At 42.2% G+C, this 23,068-nt stretch overlaps 2 protein-coding genes across 7 annotated transcripts in view; one reads left to right on the top strand and one right to left on the bottom strand.

The window, feature by feature from the left end:
- The window catches only part of Iho1 (interactor of HORMAD1 1), a 66,869-nt gene that overhangs the window by 34,805 nt on the left and 8,996 nt on the right, over positions 1–23,068 (bottom strand). Inside the window, exon 1 of one of the 6 annotated variants that reach the window (XM_005326909.4) lies at positions 22,854–22,946. The exons of 1 other annotated variant lie outside the window; for it this stretch is intronic. The gene's annotated coding sequence lies outside the window, so the exon portion shown is untranslated. Of the gene's footprint in view, positions 1–5,678; positions 15,516–22,853; positions 22,947–23,068 lie in introns of those variants that run through there. 4 more of the 6 variants (XM_078043170.1, XM_040269688.2, XM_078043173.1 and 1 more) reach the window with 4 other exon arrangements.
- On the top strand, positions 11,015–22,306 carry Cimip7 (ciliary microtubule inner protein 7). Its single transcript, XM_078041125.1, has 4 exons — positions 11,015–11,029; positions 11,675–11,788; positions 21,389–21,445; positions 21,890–22,306. The coding sequence occupies exons 1-4, from the start codon at positions 11,015–11,017 to the stop codon at positions 22,304–22,306; spliced, it is 603 nt and encodes a 200-aa protein (XP_077897251.1).

Raw genomic sequence — 23,068 nt, 5'->3', positions numbered from 1 at the left:
ACGAGGATGTGGAGAAAAGGGTACACTTGTACATTGCTGGTGGGACTGCAAATTGGTGCGGCCAATTTGGAAAGCAGTATGGAGATTCCTGGGAAAGCTGGGAATGGAACCACCATTTGACCCAGCTATTGCCCTTCTCGGACTATTCCCTGAAGACCTTAAAAGAGCATACTACAGGGATACTGCCACATGGATGTTCATAGCAGCACAATTCACAATAGCTAGACTGTGGAACCAACCCAGATGCCCTTCAATAGATGAATGGATTAAAAGAATGTGGCATCTATACACAATGGAGTACTACGCAGCAATAAAAAGTGACAAAATCATAGAATTTGCAGGGAAATGGATGGCACTAGAGCAGATTATGCTTAGTGAAGCTAGCCAATCCCTAAAAAACAAATACCAAATGTCTTCTTTGATATAATGAGAGCAACTATGAACAGAGCAGGGAGGAAGAGCAGGAAGAAAAGATTAACATTAAACAGAGAAATGAGATGGGAGGGAAAGGGAGAGAAAAGGGAAATTGCATGGAAATGAAGGGAGACTCTCGTTGCTATACAAAATTACATATAAGAGGTTGTGAGAGAAATGGGAAAATAAACAAGGAGAGAAATGAATTACAGTAGATGGGGTAGAGAGAGAAGATGTGAGGGAAGGGGAGGGGGGATAGTAGGGGATAGGAAAGGTAGCAGAATACAATAGTTACTAATAGGGCATTATGTAAAATTGTGGATGTGTAACTGATGTGATTCTGCAATCTGCATTTCGGGTAAAAATTGGGAGTTCATAACCCATTTCAATCTAATGTATGAAATATGATATGTCAAGAGCTTTGTAATGTTGTGAACAACCAATAAAAAAATAAAAAAATAAAAAAGAGTTAAAAAATCAATACCTTTTAAAAAAAAGTTATTTTTTAGTTGTTAGACTGACCCTCCCTCCCTCCCTCCCTCCCTCCCTCCCTCCTCCTCCTCCTTCCTTCCTTCCTTCCTTCCTTCCTTCCTTCCTTCCTTCCTTCCTTCCGGGTGCTGAGAATCCAACCGAGTGCTTCACACATGCTCTACCACTGAGCCTCAACCCCAGCTCCATTCCACCTTTTTTAAAAAATATGTTTTTAGTTGTAGATGGACAAAATACCTTTATTATATTTTTATGTGGTGCACAGGATCGAACCCAGTACCTTCCACATGCAAGGCAAGTACTTTACCATTGAGCTACAACCCCAGCCCATCAATTCCACCTTTTTCCATCATAACCACTTACCATCCATTGTAGCCATAACTTTCTCAGTTTGAAGTGTGACAGCAAAATTATCATGAATTTCTTTTTCTTTCTTCACAATTTCATGGATAGAAAATTCATTCTTACTGTGTATCTTAGCAATCTCAGAAATATGTGGGATTTTTTTCCTTCCTTAAATTGGAAAGACTCACATTTCCACTTTAAGAGAGCACTTTACACCCTTTGTTTGCATTTCTGAATTGAAGCATTGCTACTCTTGCACTTCACAGCCACTGTCACATAAAATAAGGGATAACCAAGAAGGTCACTAAGTGACTAATAGGTGGTAGCATATACAGTGTGGATACACCAAAGAGATGATTCACATTCTAAATAGAATGAAGTGGGACAGCAAGAGATTGCATCATGCTACTAAGAATGAATGAGTGCCAAGTGGGCTGGTGCATGCTTGTAATCCCAGCAGCTAGGAGGCTGAGGCAGAAGGATCTTGAGTTCAAAGCCAGCCTCGGCAATTTAGCAGGGCACTGAGCAACTCAGGGAAACCTTGATAAAGTATTTAAAAAGGGGCTGGGGATGTAGTTCGGTGGTTAAGCACCCTTGGGTTCAATCCCTGGTACCAAAAAAATAGAGAGAATGAAGGAGGGCCCAGTCATGAACCTCATTAGCTTCATTTTTTTCCTCTTTGAGTTTGCCTTTGTTTTTTTCCTTCTGAGCTACTTTCTTCTGAATTTACCTTTGATTCCATGAACAACAGACTTGATTCATAAGTATTTAGTTAGTTTTTAGTTTTAGGTGGATACAATATCTTTATTTTGTTTATATGTGGTACTGAGGATTGAACCCAGTGCCTCACAAAGGCCGGGTGAGCACTCTACCACTTGAGCCACAACCCCAGCCCCTTGATTGAAAAGTATTTATAACAAAAAACTGAAACTAGCCTCAAGCAATGGTGAACCAGAGTATAGACTGCTGGATCAGATTAACTTCCTAAGCAAGAACAATTACCCCCAGCTGAGGCTGTGGCTCAGCATTAGCTACTTGCCTGGCATATATGAGGCACTGGGTTCAATTCTCAGAACCACATATAATAAAATAAATAAAGGTCAAAAAATAAAAAATATTAAAAACAACAACAATTACCCCATGAGGGAATGAAGGCTGCCCACTTAAACAGGATGGGAACCAAACTGCCCCCTCAAGTGATGATGACCTTCCAAAACTAGTCCTGAGAAAATGATTAACCTGACCATGGCCTGACCTGAATGATATACTCTGCCAATTATGCTAACCCCCAGCTATGGAAGCCCCAACCCTTGCCTTTGTTTCCCTTTTCTATAAAATTTCAAAATCTGGGTCACTCCCTTGAAGACAGATTTTTGGTTACTATACACCTATATCTGTTCTTCCCAGTATGGTCATAGTAATTAAAAGCTCCTATTCTACAGAAGGGAGACCAGTAGAACACAGGTAGAGGCCAGGGGAAGGGAGAAGGGGAAGGAGACAGAAAGTAGGAGGAAATGAAATTGACAAAATTATACTATGTTCATGTACAAATATGTAACAATAAATGCCAATATTATGTATAATTATAATACATCAATAAAAATTTTTAAGGGCTGGGGGTACAGCTCAGTGGTAAAGTATTTGCTTAGCATGTTGAAGACCCTCAGTTCAATCCCCAGAACCATGGGAAAAAAAAATGTTTAAGTCAGAAAATAACTATTGTTAGCAAGGATGTAGATAAGTTGGGAAAAACTAAAAACAAAAAATTTCTTGCCTTTAACCATAGCTAATCTCTTTGATTGGCATATTGGACAGGTAGCCAAGCCTGGTATGTTGGGACCACTGGGGACAAGGCTTTTGCCCAAGGACTCCAGTAACAAAAATGACACATAATTTAAAACTTTTGAATTGCTTATTTCTGGAACTTTCCATTTAATATTTTTGGATTACATATGGCTACATGTTGTGCCCTGCTCTGTGTTAACTCCCTGTTGTATAGAATAGCAGCTTTCAGGTTGTGCCCAGCCCTCAATTACTCCATTTTATAAAGCAGTAGTTTATCATGAGCTACTCCATTTTGAGTGCTAAGGCTAAATATTGACTTGGCAACTTGTCTGGGAAAGCAGATAACCATCAGATGTTGGACATACAAATTTTTTTAAAAATATTTTTTTTTAGTTGTCAATGGACATTTATTTTATTTATTCATACGTGGTGCTAAGAATCGAACCCAGGGCCTCACACATGCTAGGCAATCACTCTACCACTGAGCCATAACCCCAGGCCCTGGTCATATAAAATTAATTGAAAAGAATAACCTTCAGCTGCACAGGACAATTGTAAGGCACAAACTGATAAAAAATTAATCATGCTAGTAAAAAAAAATAACCACCTGTGAATTTATCAGATTAAATCAAAGCATATGGATGCCTGGGCACAGCAAACCCATATCAAAGGAATCAGGCCCCTGAGCTTATCAGATACACTGGACCACTGAATGATGCACCCCCTCACCTGGGAACACATACAAAGAGAGGCACCTAGATGGTGGTGCATCAACACATACCAATCTGTCATCAGACCAGGTGGTGAATGTGTTTGAACATCAATAAGCAAGAAACTCCTGACTGTCCCTAATGCTTCAGTTCAGCTTAATCTCCCTGCTTGATACAGCCCACTTCAAAACTGCCTGCTGTCTAGACCCTTGCTTAGAACAATTTCAGTACCCTGAACAGTTCTGCATTCTGAACAAATTCTTTGCCAGGTCCAGGCACAATGGCACATGGCTATAATCCCTGCAACTCCACAAGTTGAGGCAGGAAGATCACAAATTAAAAGCCAGCCACAGTTAACTGCTATATTCCTATCTGCTCTCTGCCTTCACACTCAGTTCTGCATCTTTAAGCCCTTTGGTCACCATTAACCCTTTCTTAGCCTTTGTAACCCATATATCATTGTGAAAATTTTGATGTGTGACTTATTATAGATTAATAATTAAAATTGGCATGGAATAAAAGAATTTGTTATTTGCTTTGGCCATGACACCAAGTGAACCATGAGTATTTTGGTCAATTAAAGCTAATGAAAGTGAGTAGCTTGTGAATTTATTCAGCAAATTCTGACATTGTATAAAGACACAAATATGTTCAGTCTATGTTGATGCCATAGTTTGCTCATGACACTGCAATTGACCATAAATAACTGAAACTGTGTTTTTTATAGTTATGAAATTGTGGATAGTGGGACTACTGTAACTATATCCAGGGTGTCAGAATCTAAACTATTCCTAAGGCAATCTTTAATGTGGTAGAGCACTTTTGGTTCAATACCCAGCATCACCAAAGTAATGATTGTTATAAATAAACTCCCAACTAAATCTAAGGACTACCTGTGTTTGTTTTTTGGGCATTTACCTGTTTCCATGCTACCTGTATAGGCTTTTAAATTCCCAGTGAATAGTTAGTCCCATATGCCAAAATATGTCCTTGAAGATATTAGTAGACACTATTAATTGATAGTCATTCTAAGGTAAATGAGAATTAAATGTATACATTTAAATTATTCAAGGGCAGGGATCCCTCCTCACCTCTCACCCCAACCCTATTAAAAGCAGTACAAAAGGGGAGGAAAGATTAAGCATGTGCAAGAAATGCAACTGTTTCTACAAAAAGGTGTCTGGCAGGGTGGGTAAGCAAGAAAGGAAAAATACCCTGACCAGAGAGGATGTCCCTGAGGGGCATAAACTTCTCCATTTGACCCTCTTTTTCTTTTTAAGACAGGGTCTCGCTAAGTTGCTGAAAGCTGGCCTCAAACTTGTATCCTCCTGCCTCAGTCTCCAGAGTCATTGATTGTAGGGGTGCGCCACCATGCCTGGCCTAACTCTGCGAATCTTAGTGTGAGAACTTCCAAATGCCCCTCCTGCTCCTCCAATGTAGAAAAAAAGAAAGTCTCAGCCAATAACAGCCATCCACTCACATCCTCAGTCTCTTTTCAAGCTGGAGACACACTTTTGAGCTCCTAGACTAAAACATTCTGACATGTTTTCCAGAGGCCTCCAAAGAATTTCCCGTAATAATAATCAAGCCAAATCCCAGTGCACTTTCCTGGGTCCCTATCACTCTGACTTCCCAGGCTGACTCTTCCTCTCCCAGGGGAAGCCACAGCTCCTCGTGAATCTGACGAAAACTGCTCTTCAAAGATGAGTACACAAGTCATTTCCTTCAAGTGCCAGAGTGGACTCAGAGCCACAGGGAAATAAAAAGCAACGAGGGACTTTTAAAGTTAGTCTCAAGTGTAGAAGCCAAAGTCTCAGGAAATCCCTCGAGGTTCCCCGGAATTCCCAACCTATTCCCAAGGAGCCGGTAGTAACCTAACCCCACCCCCACCTCCTCCCATTCCGTTTCCACCCCTCCCAGCCCTTCTGTCCCCACCTCTGGCGGCTGTCGCGCGTGGACCTAAGGTTGTAGGGTCCTGACCACAATGCTTAGTCCGGACTGAAGCTGCCAAAGCATGCGCGGCCCCGCCCCCAGGACACGCTCTGACCAATGAGGATTCCGCTCCATCCACAAGGCTCCGCCCACAGCGGTTCCACGCTAACGGTTTTAACGGTCCTAACGGTCTTAACCTGCATGATCGAGCACCTAGCCCGACGGCCTGCCTCCCACCACACATAACCGCACAGGTACACATAACTATATGGGATTTATCTCACACCCCCACACTCTCATTCTGCTCCCTGCTTGTCGCCTGACCTTCACCCCATTGCATATGCAAAAACCAAGGATGCCCTGAACCCCAAGAATGGTGAGGTGCCTCTTACAAAGGCAGCATGTAAGGTGGACCAGGTGGCCAAAAACTAGAACATGGCTGGGGCTTGGATGGTGGGAATGAGGGCAGAGATGGGGAGCGTCTGTGACAAGAGGCACTGCCGTCTGATGGGGACACAAAACTGGAACTGTGGAAGAGAAAGAAAGGAGGCAAGACACTGTCTGAGGTTTCCGGTCTACTGAATGCTGGAGTGGCATAAGGGCAGGGACAGAGGGTGTAGGGCAGGAAGGCTCTATCTCTGCCTCTGTTGGTTCCAGATGACTTTGGAATCAATGAAACAGGATGAGTTCAGCAATGAAAGAGTACAGATGAAAGAGATTGAATTGAGCACTAGAAGATGCACAACTATAGAGACCTCAAGAGATGACAGAAAAGCATGCAAAGGATGGGAGCAATGTCATCCCCTACAGGAAAAAGTGTCTGAGAGACAAGTGTTAGAGAAACAGAAAGGTGTTATTTAATGACCAAAGAATGAAGAGGGAACTTTGCTTACAAATCATCTCAATTCGAGGAGTTTGATGGGTTACACATGTAGGATAAGAATAATGAGAGAGAGAAATTAATAAAGGGGAAAATATTCATGAACTTTTTGGGACTAGGCAGAGATCTTCCAGAAATTCAAGTGCCAGTTCTTTTTTTAAAATATTTATTTTTTGGTTGTAGATGGACACAACATCTTTATTTTTAAGTGGTGCTGAGGATGGAACCCAGGGCCTCAGATATGCTATACAAGTACTCCATCCCTGAGCCACAATCCCAGGCCTGGTGCCAACTCTTTTGAATCCTTTTACAATCTAATGTTTTCTGGTAATAACAGCTGGTGTCATTGGCCTTGAAAAGTGGGGGAGAGGGATGGTTAGCAAGTCCAAGTCAATTTAACCTTGTTCTACAGTTCCAGACAAAACATTTCTCAAATGTTCGACATGTCTACATGCAGAGCCAAGTAGAAATCTTACCCAAAGGTAAGACATCAAAACAGACACAATACAAAGGCAATACCATGTCAAGTATGACATATCTATGGGCCCAAGTGGAGAGTTCATATTTTCAACAAAAACAATCTTCAAATTCCTTGAAAGTAGCCTAGACAATTGTTATCATAATACACACCAAAAGTGTCATCTACAGCAAAACTAGTGGGAGACTAATAATGTATTGCACAGCTGTGTAACTTCCAATACTAGTGATTTTAGTCAACTAAGAACAGGCAAAGCTAGAGGGTTTATTTAGGTTTTTCTTCAGCAACAGAGACGCCAAGGAGTGAGCCTCTCTGGAAGCCATCTGAAACATATTTCAAAAGAAGAGGAAATCAAATGTGGCAAGTTGCTGATGTTTCAAAGAAAATGAGTGAGAACTGCTGGTGACCATGGCAGGAACATTTTCAGAGATATAGTGGAAACAAAACTCTGGTTGGGCCGGGCGTAGTGGCACATACCTGTAATCCCAGCAGTTTGGGAGGCTGAGACAGGAGGATCAGGAGTTCAAAGCCAGCCTCAGCAAAAGTTAAGCAACTCAGTGAGACCATGTCTCTAAATAAATTACAAAATAGGGTTGAGGATGTGGCTCAGTGGTTGAGGACTCCTGAGTTCAATCCCCAGTACCAAAAAAAAAAAAAATCTGATTAGTTTGAGAATTCAAAAGACCAGGAAGAACGATTTGGTATATCCATCCAATGGACAACAACAGGAAAACAATGAGGACTGAACAACTCCATGCAGCAATATGGATAAATCTCAATTGTACTGAGTGAAAACCAGATACAAAAGAATGCATACTGTGTGATTCTATTTATATAAAATTCTAGAAAATGCAAATAATCCATAGTGACCAAAAGAACATTGGCAGGGGTGCTGGGGATGTGGCTCAAGCGGTAGCGCTCTCGCCTGGCATGCCTGCGGCCCAGGTTCAATCCTCAGAACCACATACAAAGATGTTGTGTCCCCCGAAAACTAAAAAATAAAAAAATTCTCTCTTAAAAAACAGTGGGACTGGAGGTATAGTTCAGTGGTTGAATGTACACTTAGCATGTGTGAAGCTCTGGGTTCCATTCCAGGCATCACGTGAAGAAAAAAAATAGCACAGTGGTTGCGTGAGATAGATGAGTACTACCATAAGGAAGGATTACAAATGACAAATGGACAGAAGGAAACTTGGGGTGGTAATGTTTACTGTCTTCATTGAAGTGATGTTTCATGGATGAGTACATATATGGAAAAGTATCAAATTGTAACTTTCACTATATGCCATTTATTGTGTTAATTATATCTAAATAAAGCTTTGAAAAATACCTGGACCCAGTGACACACACCTATAATCCCAGAGAATCAGGAAGCTGAGGAAGAAGACCACAAATTTGAGGCTGCCTGGGTCACTTAGTGAGACCCTGTCTCAAAAAAAGGTTGGGCTGGAGTTGTGACTCAGTGGTAGAGAGCATGCCTATCATGTTTGAGACACTGGGTTCAATTCTCAGCATGACATATAAATGAATAATATAAAGGTCCATCAACAACTAAAAATTTATATTAAAAATTAAAAAGATAGCCCTTTTTATTAACTCAGTGGTAGAGCACCCCTGAGTTCAATTGCTAATACTGTAAAGTACTAGAGTGTAGTCCAGGGCTAGAGAACTTGCCTATCATGCACAGGGTCCTGGGTTCAATCCCAGCACTGCAAAAAATAAAATTACAGAGTTGAAGCTCCATTCTGTTCTCCCTGATACTATTCTTATGTTTATAGAAGAACTCAGAAGTGCTCTACCATTGAGTTAATAAAAAGGGCTATCTTTAAAAAAAATCCTATATATTTTTAGTTGTTGATGGACATTTATATTATTTACATGTGGTAATGATTTTTTTTTTTTTGTTAAAGAGAGAGTGAGAGAGAGGGGGGCACAGAGAGAGAGAGAGAGAATTTTAACATTTATTTATTTTTTCTTAATTCTCGGCGGACACAACATCATTGTTGGTATGTGGTGCTGCTGGGGATCGAACCCGGGCAGCACGCATGCTAGGCGAGCGCGCTACCGCTTGAGCCACATCCCCAGCCCCGGTAATGATTTAATATCATTCTTTTTTATCTTTTTTAAGAGATTTTTAAAATATTTTTTAGTTTTCGGCAGACACAACATCTTTTGTTTGTATGTGGTGCTGAGGATGGAACCCGGGCCTCATGCATTCCAAGCGAGCGCGCTACCACTTGAGCCACATCCCCAGCCCTTTTTTTTTATCTTTATTTTATTTTTATGTGGTGTCGAGGATCGAACCCAGTGCCTCACGCATGCTAGGCGAGCACTCTACCACTGAGCCACAAATCCAGCCCCTAATATCATTCTTATGCATGATTTATACTTTTTTAAAAATATTAAGTTGTACATGGATACAATATATTTTTTCTAATTTTTATGTGGTGCTGAGGATTGAACCCAGTGCCTCACACATGCGAGGCAACTGCTCTATAGCTGAGCTACAACCTCAGCCCAAAATTCATGTTTCTATCCATAAATAATACATTGCATTGATTTTCATGTCTATCATCTTATAAATGATATATTTTGTGTATCTTTATACAACTTTTTGATTCAACATATTTAGAATTGATTTCTGTGGATGCCCATATTTGCAGCCCCTTCATAGTAACTGCATTGAGTGATTATAACCCAATTTTTTCATTGTCCCATTGTCAGGCTGCTAAATTTTTCTCCTATGAAGATTGAGCATCCCTCATCCAAAAATACAAAATCCAAAACTTTTTGAGTGCCAGCGGGAAGACAAGTGGAAAATTCCACTCAACTCATATGACAGGTCTCGGTTTAAATACTAAAAATACAGATCCAGGAGTAATGGTGTGTGCCTATATTTCCTCCTAAGAGCTATCAGCCTCTTAAACATTTCTTCTGAATTCATGACATACTTTCTAAAATTTATCTTCTTAGCAGTATGGTTGCATAGTTTTAGAATGCAAGATTTGCCTCTACTACATTATTAAATACTTCATTGGCTGTGAGTCTACTGAACTCCAGTGTGGATTCCCATATGTTTGAATAAGGGTCTTGCAGACTGATAATGCCAAGGGACAGATTTCTCTTATAGAGAAGAAACAGCAGAAAGGACAAAAGAGTAGCAGGTCAGGTGCTGCCTCAACAGCATTGTGGAGTCACAACCTCCTCTTGTTACTAAGCAACATCAAGTGGACCCCTCCAGATTCTCTTCCCTCAGATGTAGCCTCAAAAAGACAAGAGAAAAGTTTGTCTTTTCTACTCCCTTCCTGGGAAGATGCAAAGTGCTTTAATAGGCTCCTGGGTAAGAATGTACTTCATAGCTAATCCCTGGCCCCTGACCCTGGGGTTATACATGGAATCTGAGTGAGTCATGAGGGTGAAGTTAGGTTTCATCCAGCAAGCTGGTAGAGAATCCTGAGCTGCCACCTTCCCCTCTTCAGTTCTGGGGTCATCCCTGGAGGCTACCTAGTCTTCCTGATACTTTGTCCCCTTCCATACAACCTTGTCTGCTAGACAGCTGAGCCCCCTAACCCTCTTGTCACCCCGTTTATTCCCCGTTCATTGTTTGATTCACATCCTCATCCTTATTTTGGAGTTTGACCACTTTACAGTCTGGGAACATCTAAGGACAGTGATTGTGTTTTCATCTATTTGTATTTCCTGGGTCCAGCTCTATGCCCTAAAGGTCCAGTAAATACTGTTGAACTTAACTAAATAGACAGCAAGAGATTCTAAACAGTACAGAGGTAGACAAGTAAGGTGACCTAATCTTCAGTGCAATGAAAAGATTTTGTGTTTTCCAGTCCTGTTGAGAAGTCTGCTATGGTAGACAGAAGCCATGTTCAGAACAGGTTCCTCTGCTCAGGATTATAACTGTAGAGTATCAGATAAACCCATTCTTAGAACTCAGGACAAGAAGTTGGACCATAGGAGTTCCCAGACATGATCATCCACAGGGTATCCATCTAATAACATCAGCACAGTACACCAGCTTCTTGGACCCATGATAGGTGCTCATTTCTTTCTTCTGCCAGTGCCTCTGAAATTCTCTCAAGAAGATATTCTCTGTTGCTTAAATACTTCTTTTGGAAAGTTTATCCCTTGCTTGGGTGCTCCAAATTCTGAAGGTTGCCCTCTTGTCCCGGAATAGCAAAATATGTAGCAAATGAGTGTTCATAGCTTTGTCAAAAGATGCAGAAGGATCCATAGGTCCCTTGATTTTCAGGGATCCTTGATCTACTTTTAACACTGTGGGGAGGACATCAAAGGGGACTTCCTCTCAGGTACCTTAAGACCAAACCACTGAATAGTGGACATGCCCATAGAACTCTGCTCTGAATAAATGGTATCGCTTTCCCCCAAACACATAGCTATCCTAGGTGGGTCAGCACAGCTGAAACCAACTCTCCCATTGATGAATGAGGACACATCTCCCTTTCCCGGAGTGTTCCTCTTTATATTATTTCTATTCTTCCAGGAGCTCCAGTGAGGGGCTTTTTACATGGCTTCTCTGGAGCCAGGTAAAAAGGAGGGACCCTGAGGTCTGGGTCCTGGGGTAGGGAGCGTGTGAGTGGGCTTTATCTCATGCATGCCTTGTTATAGCACAACAGTGGCTTTTATGGGCACTACAGAGGCCAATTCAAGAGTGAAACTGCTGGAGAATATCGCCTTGCAGCCAAGCCCCAACCTCCAGCAACATTCCTGCAGCGATGTCAGGTACGAGGTGCAGGGTGGGAGGCGGGCAGGAAGAGATGGGCCATTTCTTGCCTCTCCCAGGCCCCAAGGTCCTCATACCAACCCTTTCAGAATCAGACTGACACCCAGGTTCAACCTAACCCTGGGACAGACAGGTGGTTTGGTTCCTCTTCCCTGGAATGTCAGATCTTCCCTCTATTTAGAGAAGAGCAAGTGCTAAACTGGACAGTATAGCTCACTGTTCCTTCTAGATGGAGGAAGGGTCCAAGCCTCAGTGGGATGCATAATTAGGGGTGAGAGCCTTCAGAACCCAGGAAGGAAGGCTTCAGTTTTGCTGAACAGCCCTCCAGTTCAGATACTCGATGCCACAAAAGCCTACAGCCAGCCTCACAGTCCAGGTCTGAGGTATCCCTTTCCCCCACACACATAGCTTTCCAAGGTGGGTCAGCATAGCTGAAGCCAACTCTCCCAATGATGAATGAGGACACATCTCCCTTTCCAGGAGGGTTCCTCTTTATATTTTTCTATTCTTCCAGGAGCTCCAATGAGGGGCTTTTTACCTGGCTTCTCTGGAGCCCTCAGGAGGGACCCTGAGGTCTGGGACCTGGGGTAGGGAACATGTGAGTGGGCTTTATCCTCCTAATGTTAATAATATCAGCAGAGTACACCCGCTTCTTGGACCCATGATAGGTGCTCATTTATTTCTTCTGCCAGTGCCTCTGAAATTCTTTCCAGAAGATATTCTCTGTTGCTTAAATACTTCTTTCGGAAAGTTTATCCCTAGCTTGGGTGCTCCAAATTCTGAAGGTTGCCCTCTTGTCCAGGAATAGCAAAGCATATGGCAAATGGACCTTGGGAATGAGTAGGACACCTAGTCAGGCAGGGAAATAGCACAGGAGGCTACTGAATACTAGTCTACATATCTGAAAGACTGGATAGGAGAGATGGCAGACGTGTCCTAGAGTAGCTACAACAAGTTTCTATACAGTAAAGGGGTACAGGGTCCTAGGCCTTCCGCCATTATAGGCCTGGAAACAAGGAGAGGGCACTGTATATTACCAGTCAAGGTCTCAGCAGGCTTAAAACAAGAGAAGTCAGGAGGGTATACTTTTAAAAAGAGTGGGTGTAGGGGCCTCAGGAAAAGGCAGTCTCACAGTCTGATAACAATCAAGTGGGCAGTATTACTATTGGGCCCAAAGGGATAAGGAGATGCATGGCTCCTAGAACCCAGAAGGACAGAGAAAGGTGGCAAGAGCTACCCTGAGAGGAACAGTGGTCCTAAGTGGAGAGATACAGCCAGTTGGGAGCTAGCTTGGGAGGGGTTAGAAAAAAAATCTCCCTCTCTTTATCCATCTCTTCCCAGGACTCTGTAGTGGCCAGAGTGAAGGGACCCTGTGACACATTTACTCAGGTCCACCTCCTGAACAAGATCATGGGGGAGGAAAATCCATAGGAACCAGTATCAGTGCCGAGAATATGCTCCACCCACTGCAGCTTCTTGTTTCCCCACCCTTTGTGAGGTCCAACTGTAACTGTCATTTGGATTCTTCAAGAATTTCTTTCTTAGGCTGAAAGAAGGGTCCTGAAGGCTGCCATGTTGTGCAACCTGAATTTCCTTAACATGTTCAATTGGAAGGTCTGCCTGGCACTGTCTTCCAAACCATACCCAAGTGCAACCCTAGACTGCCCATCAGAGCCACCTCCCATTTATTTGTTTATTGATTGATTGATACTAAATATTGAACCCAGGGACACTTAAACACTGAGCCACATCCCCAGCCTATTTATTTATTTACTTATTTATCGAGACAGAATCTTGCTAATTGCTCAGGGCCTTGCTAAATTGCTAAAGCTGGCCTTGAACTTGTGATCCTCCTCCTGCCTCAGCCTCCTGAGCCCCTGGGATTACAGACATGTACCACCACACCTGGATGGCCACCTACCTTTTTGAGGGTGATGGAGTGAATTTTATACAGAAATAGAAGGAACCTAAAGCCTTTCTACTGAATGTCTGTAGCCCTCAGTGACGTTTTTCATCCCAGAGACTAGAACAGCCTCTCAATCCACTAACCCAGCCCCAGGTATAGATATAGAGTTCATGATGAAACTGAAGACTTGGAGAATTTATAGTATTATCAGCAACTCCAGCTAGCATGATCTGTGTATTTTGGACTCAGGTTGTATAAATGGCTTTTTCTAGATTTAAAGCTATCTTAATTAATAGGAAGGACTTCCCAGGGAAGGTGCACATCTTATTTTTGCCTTGGTTGAAGGTATCAGGTTTCAGTTGATTGTGGCTATTGTTTAAAGACCTTTTAAAATGTGACATCTACTTTCTTTTGGTTTGGGGGAGGATAAAAACTTTTTTTCTTTTTCTTTTTTTTTTTTGTCCTGGGGATTGAACCCCAGAGTGCTCTACCACAGTGATACATCCCCAGTTCTTTTTATTTTGAGACAGGGTCTTGCTAAGTTGCTGAGGCTGGCCTCAAACTTGCAGTCCTTCTGCCTCATCCTCATAAGTTGCTAGGATTACAGGCATATGCCACCACACCCAGTGGGCAGATAAACATTTTGTCTGTGATATTCAGAAACAAAAACTTTTTTTTTTTCGTTTTTCTGGTAAACCAAATTGCCTTCACCTACCTGACTCTTAGGAAATGTAATCCTTGTTCTCTTTGTTCCTAGTCAGACAAGGGTCCCAGACTCATGGATGAGGTCAGGTCCTTCATCTGTGGTGCCATAACTGCTGTGTCTCTACTAAGCCCCACACCTCAGTTTGACATGGAGGCTCCTCTCTCAGAACCCTACTGAATACAGACTGTCCAGCCTCTACAAGGTCCTTAAGCCTCAACTTGTAAATGCTGCCTCCTCTCAGGAATCCTACCTCCAAGTCCTATTAAAAAAGAAATTGTAGGGCTGGGGATGTGGCTCAAGTGGTAGCACACTCGCCTGGCATGCGTGGGGCGCTGGGTTCGATCCTCAACACTACATAAAAATAAAAAATAAAGATATTGTGTCCTCTTAAAAAAAACTAAAAAATAAATATAAAAAAAAGAAATTGTAGCTCTAGCTCTTCCTATTTATGGGTTTTACCACCTTTGTAGAAAAGGAGCCCTGAACAGTTTAGAAACAAAGATACCAGAGCAAGAAAACCCAGAACTGCCTAGGGAGAGAGGGTCTGATTATTCTTCTCAACAGGCTCCCACAGTTGTGAGAGAGCAAAACTCCAATCAGGCTCATATATTATCCTGCCACTGTAGAAATAGTGAGTTTCCAGAATCAGAGCTATCTCCAACAACTGAGCCATTTGTTGTAAGGCTTTGTACAATTCTGCAGCTGAGAATAGAAGCAGGGGAGAAAATTGGAGGTCAACAGGAACTTGTTGGATTCTTTTGTTTTGTTTGGTACCAGGGACTGAATTTAGGGCACTTGACCACTAAGCCACATCCCAGCCCTATTTTGTAATTTTTTTAGAGACAGGGTCTCACTGAGTTGCTTAGCACCTCACTTTTGCTGAAGCTGGCTTTGAACTCACAATCCTCCTGCCTCAGCTTCCCAAGCCACTGGGATTACAGGTGGATGCCACTGTACCTGATTCTTAAGCAGTTTTAAGAAATAATAATCACTTCTACACTTCCCAGTTTCCTTAATGTTAGCATTTTGCAAAGCTACACTCCACAACCAGGACATTGATACGGATGCAATCTCATTCAGATTTCCCAGTTTTATTTGTACTTGTGTGTGTGTGTGTGTGAGAGAGAGAGAGAGAGAAAGAGAGGGAGAGAGGGAGGGAGGGAGGGAGGGGGAGAGGGAGAGAGAGAGAGAGAGAGAGAGAGAGAGAGAGAGAGAGAGAGAGAGAGAGAGATCTATAAAATTTTATCATCTTTTAAAAATATTTATTTAGTTGAAGATGAACACACAATTTTTTTTTAATTGTGGTGCTGAGGATTGAAAACAGTGCCCCATACGAGAGGCAAGCACTCTACCACTGAGCTACCCCAGCCCTCAAATTTTATCATCTTTAACATTACAAGGATCCCTGGTGCTGATCTTATATTACCAACTCAACTCCTTCCCACTCTTACATACTTTCTCTGATCTTAACTACCAATCTCTCCTCCATTTCTAAAATTTTTGTCACTTAAAGTGCCATATAGCAGACACTTTGGCACATGCCTGTAATTCTAACTATTCCAGAGGCTGAGGCAAGAAGATAACAAGTTTGAGACCTGCCTGGGCATCTTAGTAAGATCCTGTCTCAAAATAAAAATACAGCCAGATGCAATGGCACAAACCTATAATGCTGGCAACCTAGGAAGCTGAGGCAGAAAGATTGTAAATTCAAGGCCAGTCTCAGCAACTTGTGAGAAATCCTCAGCAACTTAGTGAGAATCCTGTCACCAAAAAAAAAAGACAAATAAACAATAACAAACAAACAACAACAAAAACAGCTGTACATGGTAATCCCAGCAGTTTAGGGGGTTGATGCAGGAATACTATAAATTCAAAGTCAGCCTCAGCAATTTAGTGATGCCCTAAGCAACAAAAAAAATCTGTGCAGCTTTATTTATATAAGCTTTGTTTGAGACCCTGTCTCAAAACAAAAAAATAAAAAAGGGCTGGGGATATGGCTCAATGGTTAAGTGCCTCTGGATTCAATCCCTGGTATCAAAAAGGAAAGAAAAAAAAAGGATGGGGGATGTAGTTTAGTAGTATGCAGCTCAATCCCCAATACCAAAAATCAATCAATCAATCAATCAAATAAATAAATAAATAAACAAACAAACCAGGGCGTGGTAGCTCATGCCTGTAATTCCAGCAGCTAGGGAGGCTGAGACAGGAGGATCGAGAGTTCAAAGCCAACCTCAGCAACGGTGAGGTGCTAAGCAACTCAGTGAGACTCTAAATAAAATACAAAATAGGGCTGGGTATGTGACTCAGTGGTTGAGTGCCCATGAGTTCAATCCCTAGCACTCCCTTCTCCCCCAAAATAAAAAAGAAATAAAAAGGTCTGGAAATGTAAATCAGTGGTAAAGTGTCCCCTGGATTCAACCCCCAATATCAGGGAAAATTGCTATATAAATGGAATAATACAGGGGCTGGGGTTGTGGCTCAGTGGTAGAGCATTTGCCTAGTACATGCAAGGCCCTGGGTTTGATCCTCAGCACTACATATAAATAAATAAAATAAAGGCACTGTGTCCAAGAAAAACCGAAAAATAAATATTTTTTAAAATGGAATAATAAAATATTCAACCTTTGGAGAGGTTTTCTTGCTCAATATAATTTCCTAGTTATCCAAGATCCATTGAGTGTATCAATAATTCAATTCATTACTGAACAGTATTCCATGGCACATATGTATTGATTTGTTTAAACATTCACTTATTGGACATCTGAGCTGATTCCAGCTTTGAGCTTTTTATAAATAAAGCTGCTATGAACATTTGTGCACAGATTTTTTTGGTGAACATGAGTTTCCATTTCTCTGGGATAAATGCCCAGAAGTACAATTGCTGGGTCAGATGGTAGTTGCATGTATTTTTTTAAAGAAACTGTCAAGCTCTTCTCCAGAATGGCTGTACCATTTTTACATTCCCATCAGCAATGCATGAATGATATAGTTTCTCTGCATTCTCACATCTCTATTTTTAATTTTAGCCATTCCAATAGATGTGTTGTGATATTTCACTGTAGTTTTGATTTCTATTTCCCTATTGTTTAGTGATGTTGAAAATCCTTTAATGTTTGTAATGTTGTGAAAAACCAATAAAAAAAAAATAAAAAATTAAAAAAAAAAAGAAAATCCTTTAATGTGTTATTTTCCATCTGTACATTGTGTTTGATGAAAAAATCTTCATATTGTTTGCCCATTTTCTTATTAGATTGTATTTTTACTGTTAAGATGTTAGAGTTCTTTATAAATTCTATATACAAATCCTTCATTGGGTATGTGGTTTGTAAATATTTTCCTTCTAGTCTTCATCCTTTTCATGTAGATTTTCTTTTTTGTGTGTGTGTGTGTATGGAAGGGTACTGGGTATTTAATCCAGGAGTGCTTTATCACTGAGCTGCATCTCCATTCTCCTTTTTCAATTTGAATTATTTATTTATATATATATATTTTTATTTTTTAGTTATAGGTGGACACAATATCTTTTTTGTTAATATTTATTTTTTAGTTTTCGGTGGTCATAACATCTTTATTTTATTTTTATGTGGTGCTGAGGATCGAGGTGCTGAGCCAGGCGAGTGCGCTACTGCTTGAGCCACATCCCCAGCCCTGGACACAATATCTTTATTTTTATGTGGTGCTGAGGATCGAGCCCAGCACCCTGTGCATGCCAGGTGAGCATGCTACCACTTGAGCCACATCTCCAGCCCCTTATTTATAATTTTTTTGTTGTTGTTTGAGTTCTTTTGTTTGTGCCCAGGATTGCACAGAGGGGCACTTACCACTAAGCCACATCCCCAGCCCTTTTTATTTTTATTTTTAAAATATTTTTATTAGTTGTTGATGGACCTTTATTTTACTTATTTATATGTGGTGCTGAGAATTGAACCCAGTGCCTCATGCATGCTAGGCAAGCACTCTACCACTGAGCCACAACCCCAGTCTGTCCTTTTTATTTTTTGAGACAGGATCTCACTAAATTGCTTAGGGCCTTGCTAAATTGCTGTGGCTGGCTTTGAATTTGAGATCCTCCTGCCTCAGCCTTCAGAGTCTCTGGGATTATAGGCATGTGCCACCATACCTCACTAAATTCTGAAGCAGGATCTCACCAAGTTGCTGAGGGTCTGAGTTGCTTACAGTCATGCAACACCATGCTTGGCTAGACTTTGTTTCTTTTCTTTTTCTTTCTCCTTCTCTTCTTCCTCTTGATTCCCTTCCTCCTCCTCTTATTTTTTTACTTGAGGTACTGGGAATTGAATCCAGGGCCTCCCACACACCAGGCAAGTGCTCTACAACTAAGCTACATTCCTGACCTTGTGTGTGTTTGTGTGGTGTGTGTTGGGGTGGAGATCGTGTTTCTGTGACTTACTTTTTTTTTTTTTAATTTTTAAGATCCCACACTTACAAACTCAAAGGAAAAAAAAAAACCCATACCTGATCCCTTCAGCATAATCTCTCGCTGAAGATGGATTTTTATTCTTTAGCTAATTTTTTATTTTTGTATCAGGGATTGAACTCAGGGGCACATAAAAACTGAGCCACATCCCCAGCCCTTTTTTGTATTTTTATTTAGAGATAGGATTTCACTTAGTTGCTTAGGGCCTTGCTAATTTGCTGAGGCTGGCTTTTTTTTTTTTTTTTTTTGTGAGGCTGGCTTTGAACTCATGATCCTTCTGCCTCAGCCTCCAGAGCCACTGGGATTACAGGTATGTGTCAGGGTGCTGGGCCAATATTATTGTAATGATTGAAAAACTACTTTCTCAATTCCCCTCCTCTCTTGTTCATCATTCTTTAGATGTGGTAAATCTAGCAGTTTCCTCAGGTTTGTAGACTTTTTGGTGATTTCTCATTTGCACTTCATCAATTGCTGCCTAGGTTTGAGATAAATAAACAATTACAAAGCATGATTAGAGGAAGAGGTACAAGGAGATGTGAGCTAGTATAATGTAGTGTGTTTGAGTCCCAGATCTGATATTCAACTCAAGGCAAATTACTTTACCTTTCTAGATATTACGGTCCACCTACTTTTTAAAATTTATTTATTGGGGCTGGGGATGTGGCTCAAGCTGTAGTGCGCTCGCCTGGCATGCGTGTGGCCCGGGTTCAATCCTCAGCACCACATACAAAGATGTTGTGTCCGCTGAAAACTAAAAATAAATAAATATTTTTTTTTCAAAGAAAGAACATCATATTATTTTCCTTTATTGTTTTTTTTAATATTTATTTATTTATTAGTTATTGGCAGACACAACATCTTTGTTTATATGTGGTGATGGAGGATCGAACCCTGGCCGCACGCATGCCAGGCAAGCGCGCTACCACTTGAGCCACATCCCCAGCCCTAAATATAAATAAATATTGAAAAATAATTCTCTCTCTTTCTAATAAAATAAAATTTATTTATTTATTTAGGTACTGGTTATTTAACCCAAGGGCACTTCACCACTGAGCCATATCTCCAGACCTTTTTATTTTTATTTTTTTTAATTTTAAGACAAGGTCTCACTAAGTTACTGAGGGCCTCACTAAGTCGTTGATCACAAGTTTGGCCTCAAACTTGTGATATTCCTGTCTTGGCCTCATAAACTGCTGGGATTACAGGTTTGTACTACTATGCCTGGCTGGAGTAAGCAAGGCAGAGAGCAAAGAGCTTATGTCCCAATGAAAGGCATCGGAGGACAGGCAATATCATTATATAGAGAGTGTTAGGAAGCAGAAAACATGGAGTTGAGGAGATGGGACTACTGGTACAAAACTAAAGGAATGTCTCTCAAGAGGTAAGTATAAGGGAACTCCATGGCCAGCAGAAGAAACTAGTGGAGCAAAGGCCTGAGGAGGAAGTATCTGGCATGTTTGGGGAGCAGGGAGAATAATACTGTGACTGGAGGTAGGTCAATAGGGAAAAATCAGTATCATGTGGGTCTCATGAACCACTACTGTAACTCTGGCTGTTACAAACACAAAGAACTGGGGCTGGGGCTGTAGCTCAGTGGCAGAGCACTTGAATCCAGTGTGAGGCACTGAATTCAATCCTTAGAACCACATTAAAAAAATAAAATAAAGGCATGCTGTCCATCTACAACTAAGAACAAAACAACAACAAAAAAAACATGCAAAACTTTTGTGGCAAACAAGATGTGATCTGATTCATGTACTAAAAGAATTTCTTTCTACTAAGAAGACCACAGATTAGGGTGGTAAGGTGAGCTTGAAAGCAGGGACACCAGGCAGGAAGCTCTTGCAATAATTCAGGCAAGAAAATAAGGTGGTTTGGACCAGAGAAAAGTCTGGACATGCTGAGAAGTAATTTGATCCTGGATACACTTTGAAGGAAATATCAATTGGATTTCTTGGTACATTGGATATGGAATGTGAGAGAAAAGAACCAACGGGACTCTGAGGTGTTTGACAGGACCTAACTGCCATTGCTTAAGCTGGGCGAGGCTGTAGGTAGAATGGGTCTGGAGGATGATCCAAAGTTGTTTGGATATACTATCAAGAGTTGACATGGAAATGTGGAAGACAGTTGGTTCTTGAGACTGGGGTTCAGGAGACAGCTTGAGCTAGAGACAAAAATTATAGTTCCAGATAGAATGTAGGCTTCAGAGCATGGTTATGATGTAAAGGGAGTAAGTGTGGACAGAGAAAAGACTTTGCAATCTAGTGTTAAAGGGCCCCACTTATGGCAGGATGTCCTGGTAGATGTCTCAGCCCACTCCTCAACCGGTGGCCTCAGAAGCTACTGCTTCAGGGAAAGTCCCAGAACGAAATATCCAGGGAGTAAGGTACTGCTTTAATTTGTCTCTGACCTTTCAGAGTGTTGACAGTTTAGCAGTTTAGAGGTGGTGGCTCCTGAAGCTTCCCTCCATTATGGACACTGAGGCAATATCTGGGGGAGAAGGTAAGCATCATTTCCCCCCTTCACCTTCTTTCTCATTATTTTTCAAGGAACCAGCACAACAACACTTTTTCTCCAAGCATGACAACCGCACTTCCTTTGACAAAGTGAGTGCTACAGACAGGCAAGAGAAGAGACAATCCCCCAGCCCAAGAGGAAGTTGAGCATACAGCAGTTGGTAGGGTGGAGTGAATTAAGATCCTAAAGAAAGGGAGGGTTCTTTAAACAGGCAGAGGAGTGCCTATTTCCCCCACAATATTTCTCCTCTGGGAAACTCTTATTCTTTTAAGAGTGGTACCTCTGTTTTGGTTTCCTCTGCCAACTTGCCCCAATACTATATGCAAGTCTGCTGGGGGGCCACTGGATTTTCAGGACCCCATTTCCACAGCAGAATGGTTCCCATCACTGAGGAGGCAAGCCAATGAGGACAGGGGACAGGCCAGGGAGGCCAAGTATGGGCTAGGCATCACCAAACAGATTTGGGATTAGATGGGGCCCAAGGAAATGCTTGGTGCCAAGACTGTGGGCCAAGGGCCCATACCGTTGAGGAGGGCCCCTACTGCCTGCTGCAGGGAATTGGAAGACGGAAAGACCTGGAGCGCCTCTGGCAGCGGCACACCTTCCTTCGCTGGGCACCTTGCGAGCTGGAGTTGAGCCAGCAGCGGCCCCTGGAATCTTCCTACCAGTCCGATTTCCGGCCAGGCCCAGGACTCAGTAGCTTCCCACAGCGCCTCGTCCACTTTGTGCAGGTTCAGCCTCCCCACGTGAGCACCACCTACCAGCAAAACTTCTGCCAGCCATCCCGGGGTGGCCACTGTGGTAGTGACAAGGTAGGACCCCAAACACCGGTCACCAACATTCTGCCTGACCTCCCAGGGATCCCAAGACCCAAGATGCTACAGCACTATCTTCACAGTGGGGTCTCTGAGTGTCTAAACTGGTCTGGAGCATTAAACAAGGACAGCTAACAGAGCAACCTGTCTGTACACAGAAGTCTCATGGGTTGGTGAGCAGTAGTGCTCTGCCATTGGCACTGCTGTCCATGACTGTTGGGCTAGGGAGGTGCTGCCCTGGGGAGCCCTGCCACCAAGTGAGAATGGATAAGGCCTGAAGGAGGCTCAAGAGTCCAGGACAGTTACCATGACCATGGTAAGTTGGTTCCAGGGACCCAAATGTTTCTTTGAAATTGCAGTAAATCCAGCTGTGAGCCCCTTGTACTCAGTAAAGCTTTAAGGAAAGCAAAGCCAGAAACTCCTACTTGTGGGCATTAAAGGCTGGAGAAAGACGGAAGGACTGGCAGCTTCCTCCAGGATACTGCTGCCCTTGAGAGGTTTGGTGAGTGGCCACAGTCCTGCCCAAGAGATGGCTGTCCCACATCTAGCACTCAGGGAGACCCACCAGACCACCCCTCCCTATGAGATGAGCTGAAGCCTTAAAGAGACAATGTGACTTGGAATGGAGTATATCCTAACCCTGTAAAGTTTCATTTTCTGAGCTCTTCTCTGGTCATCCTACCTGTGTCCAGAACATCCAAGATAGTAGAAGAGGGCTGTCATCCAATGTCACCTAAGGCAAAGCTGAGGCTTATGTGGGGCAGAGACACCAGATCACTTTGGGGATAGAGACCAGATCCAAGAGGCTTCCTGTGGACCTCCCTTATCCCTGGGAGAGTTGAAGCCCTGAAAGGAGGACAGAGACCATGAGGGTAACAAGGGAGTCCACACCAGGAT

Source organism: Ictidomys tridecemlineatus, chromosome 3 (assembly GCF_052094955.1).
Source record: "Ictidomys tridecemlineatus isolate mIctTri1 chromosome 3, mIctTri1.hap1, whole genome shotgun sequence".
Lineage (NCBI taxonomy): Eukaryota > Metazoa > Chordata > Mammalia > Rodentia > Sciuridae > Ictidomys > Ictidomys tridecemlineatus.
The sequence above is the reverse complement of the archived record's forward strand: the minus strand, read 5'-3'. Positions and strand labels throughout refer to the sequence as shown.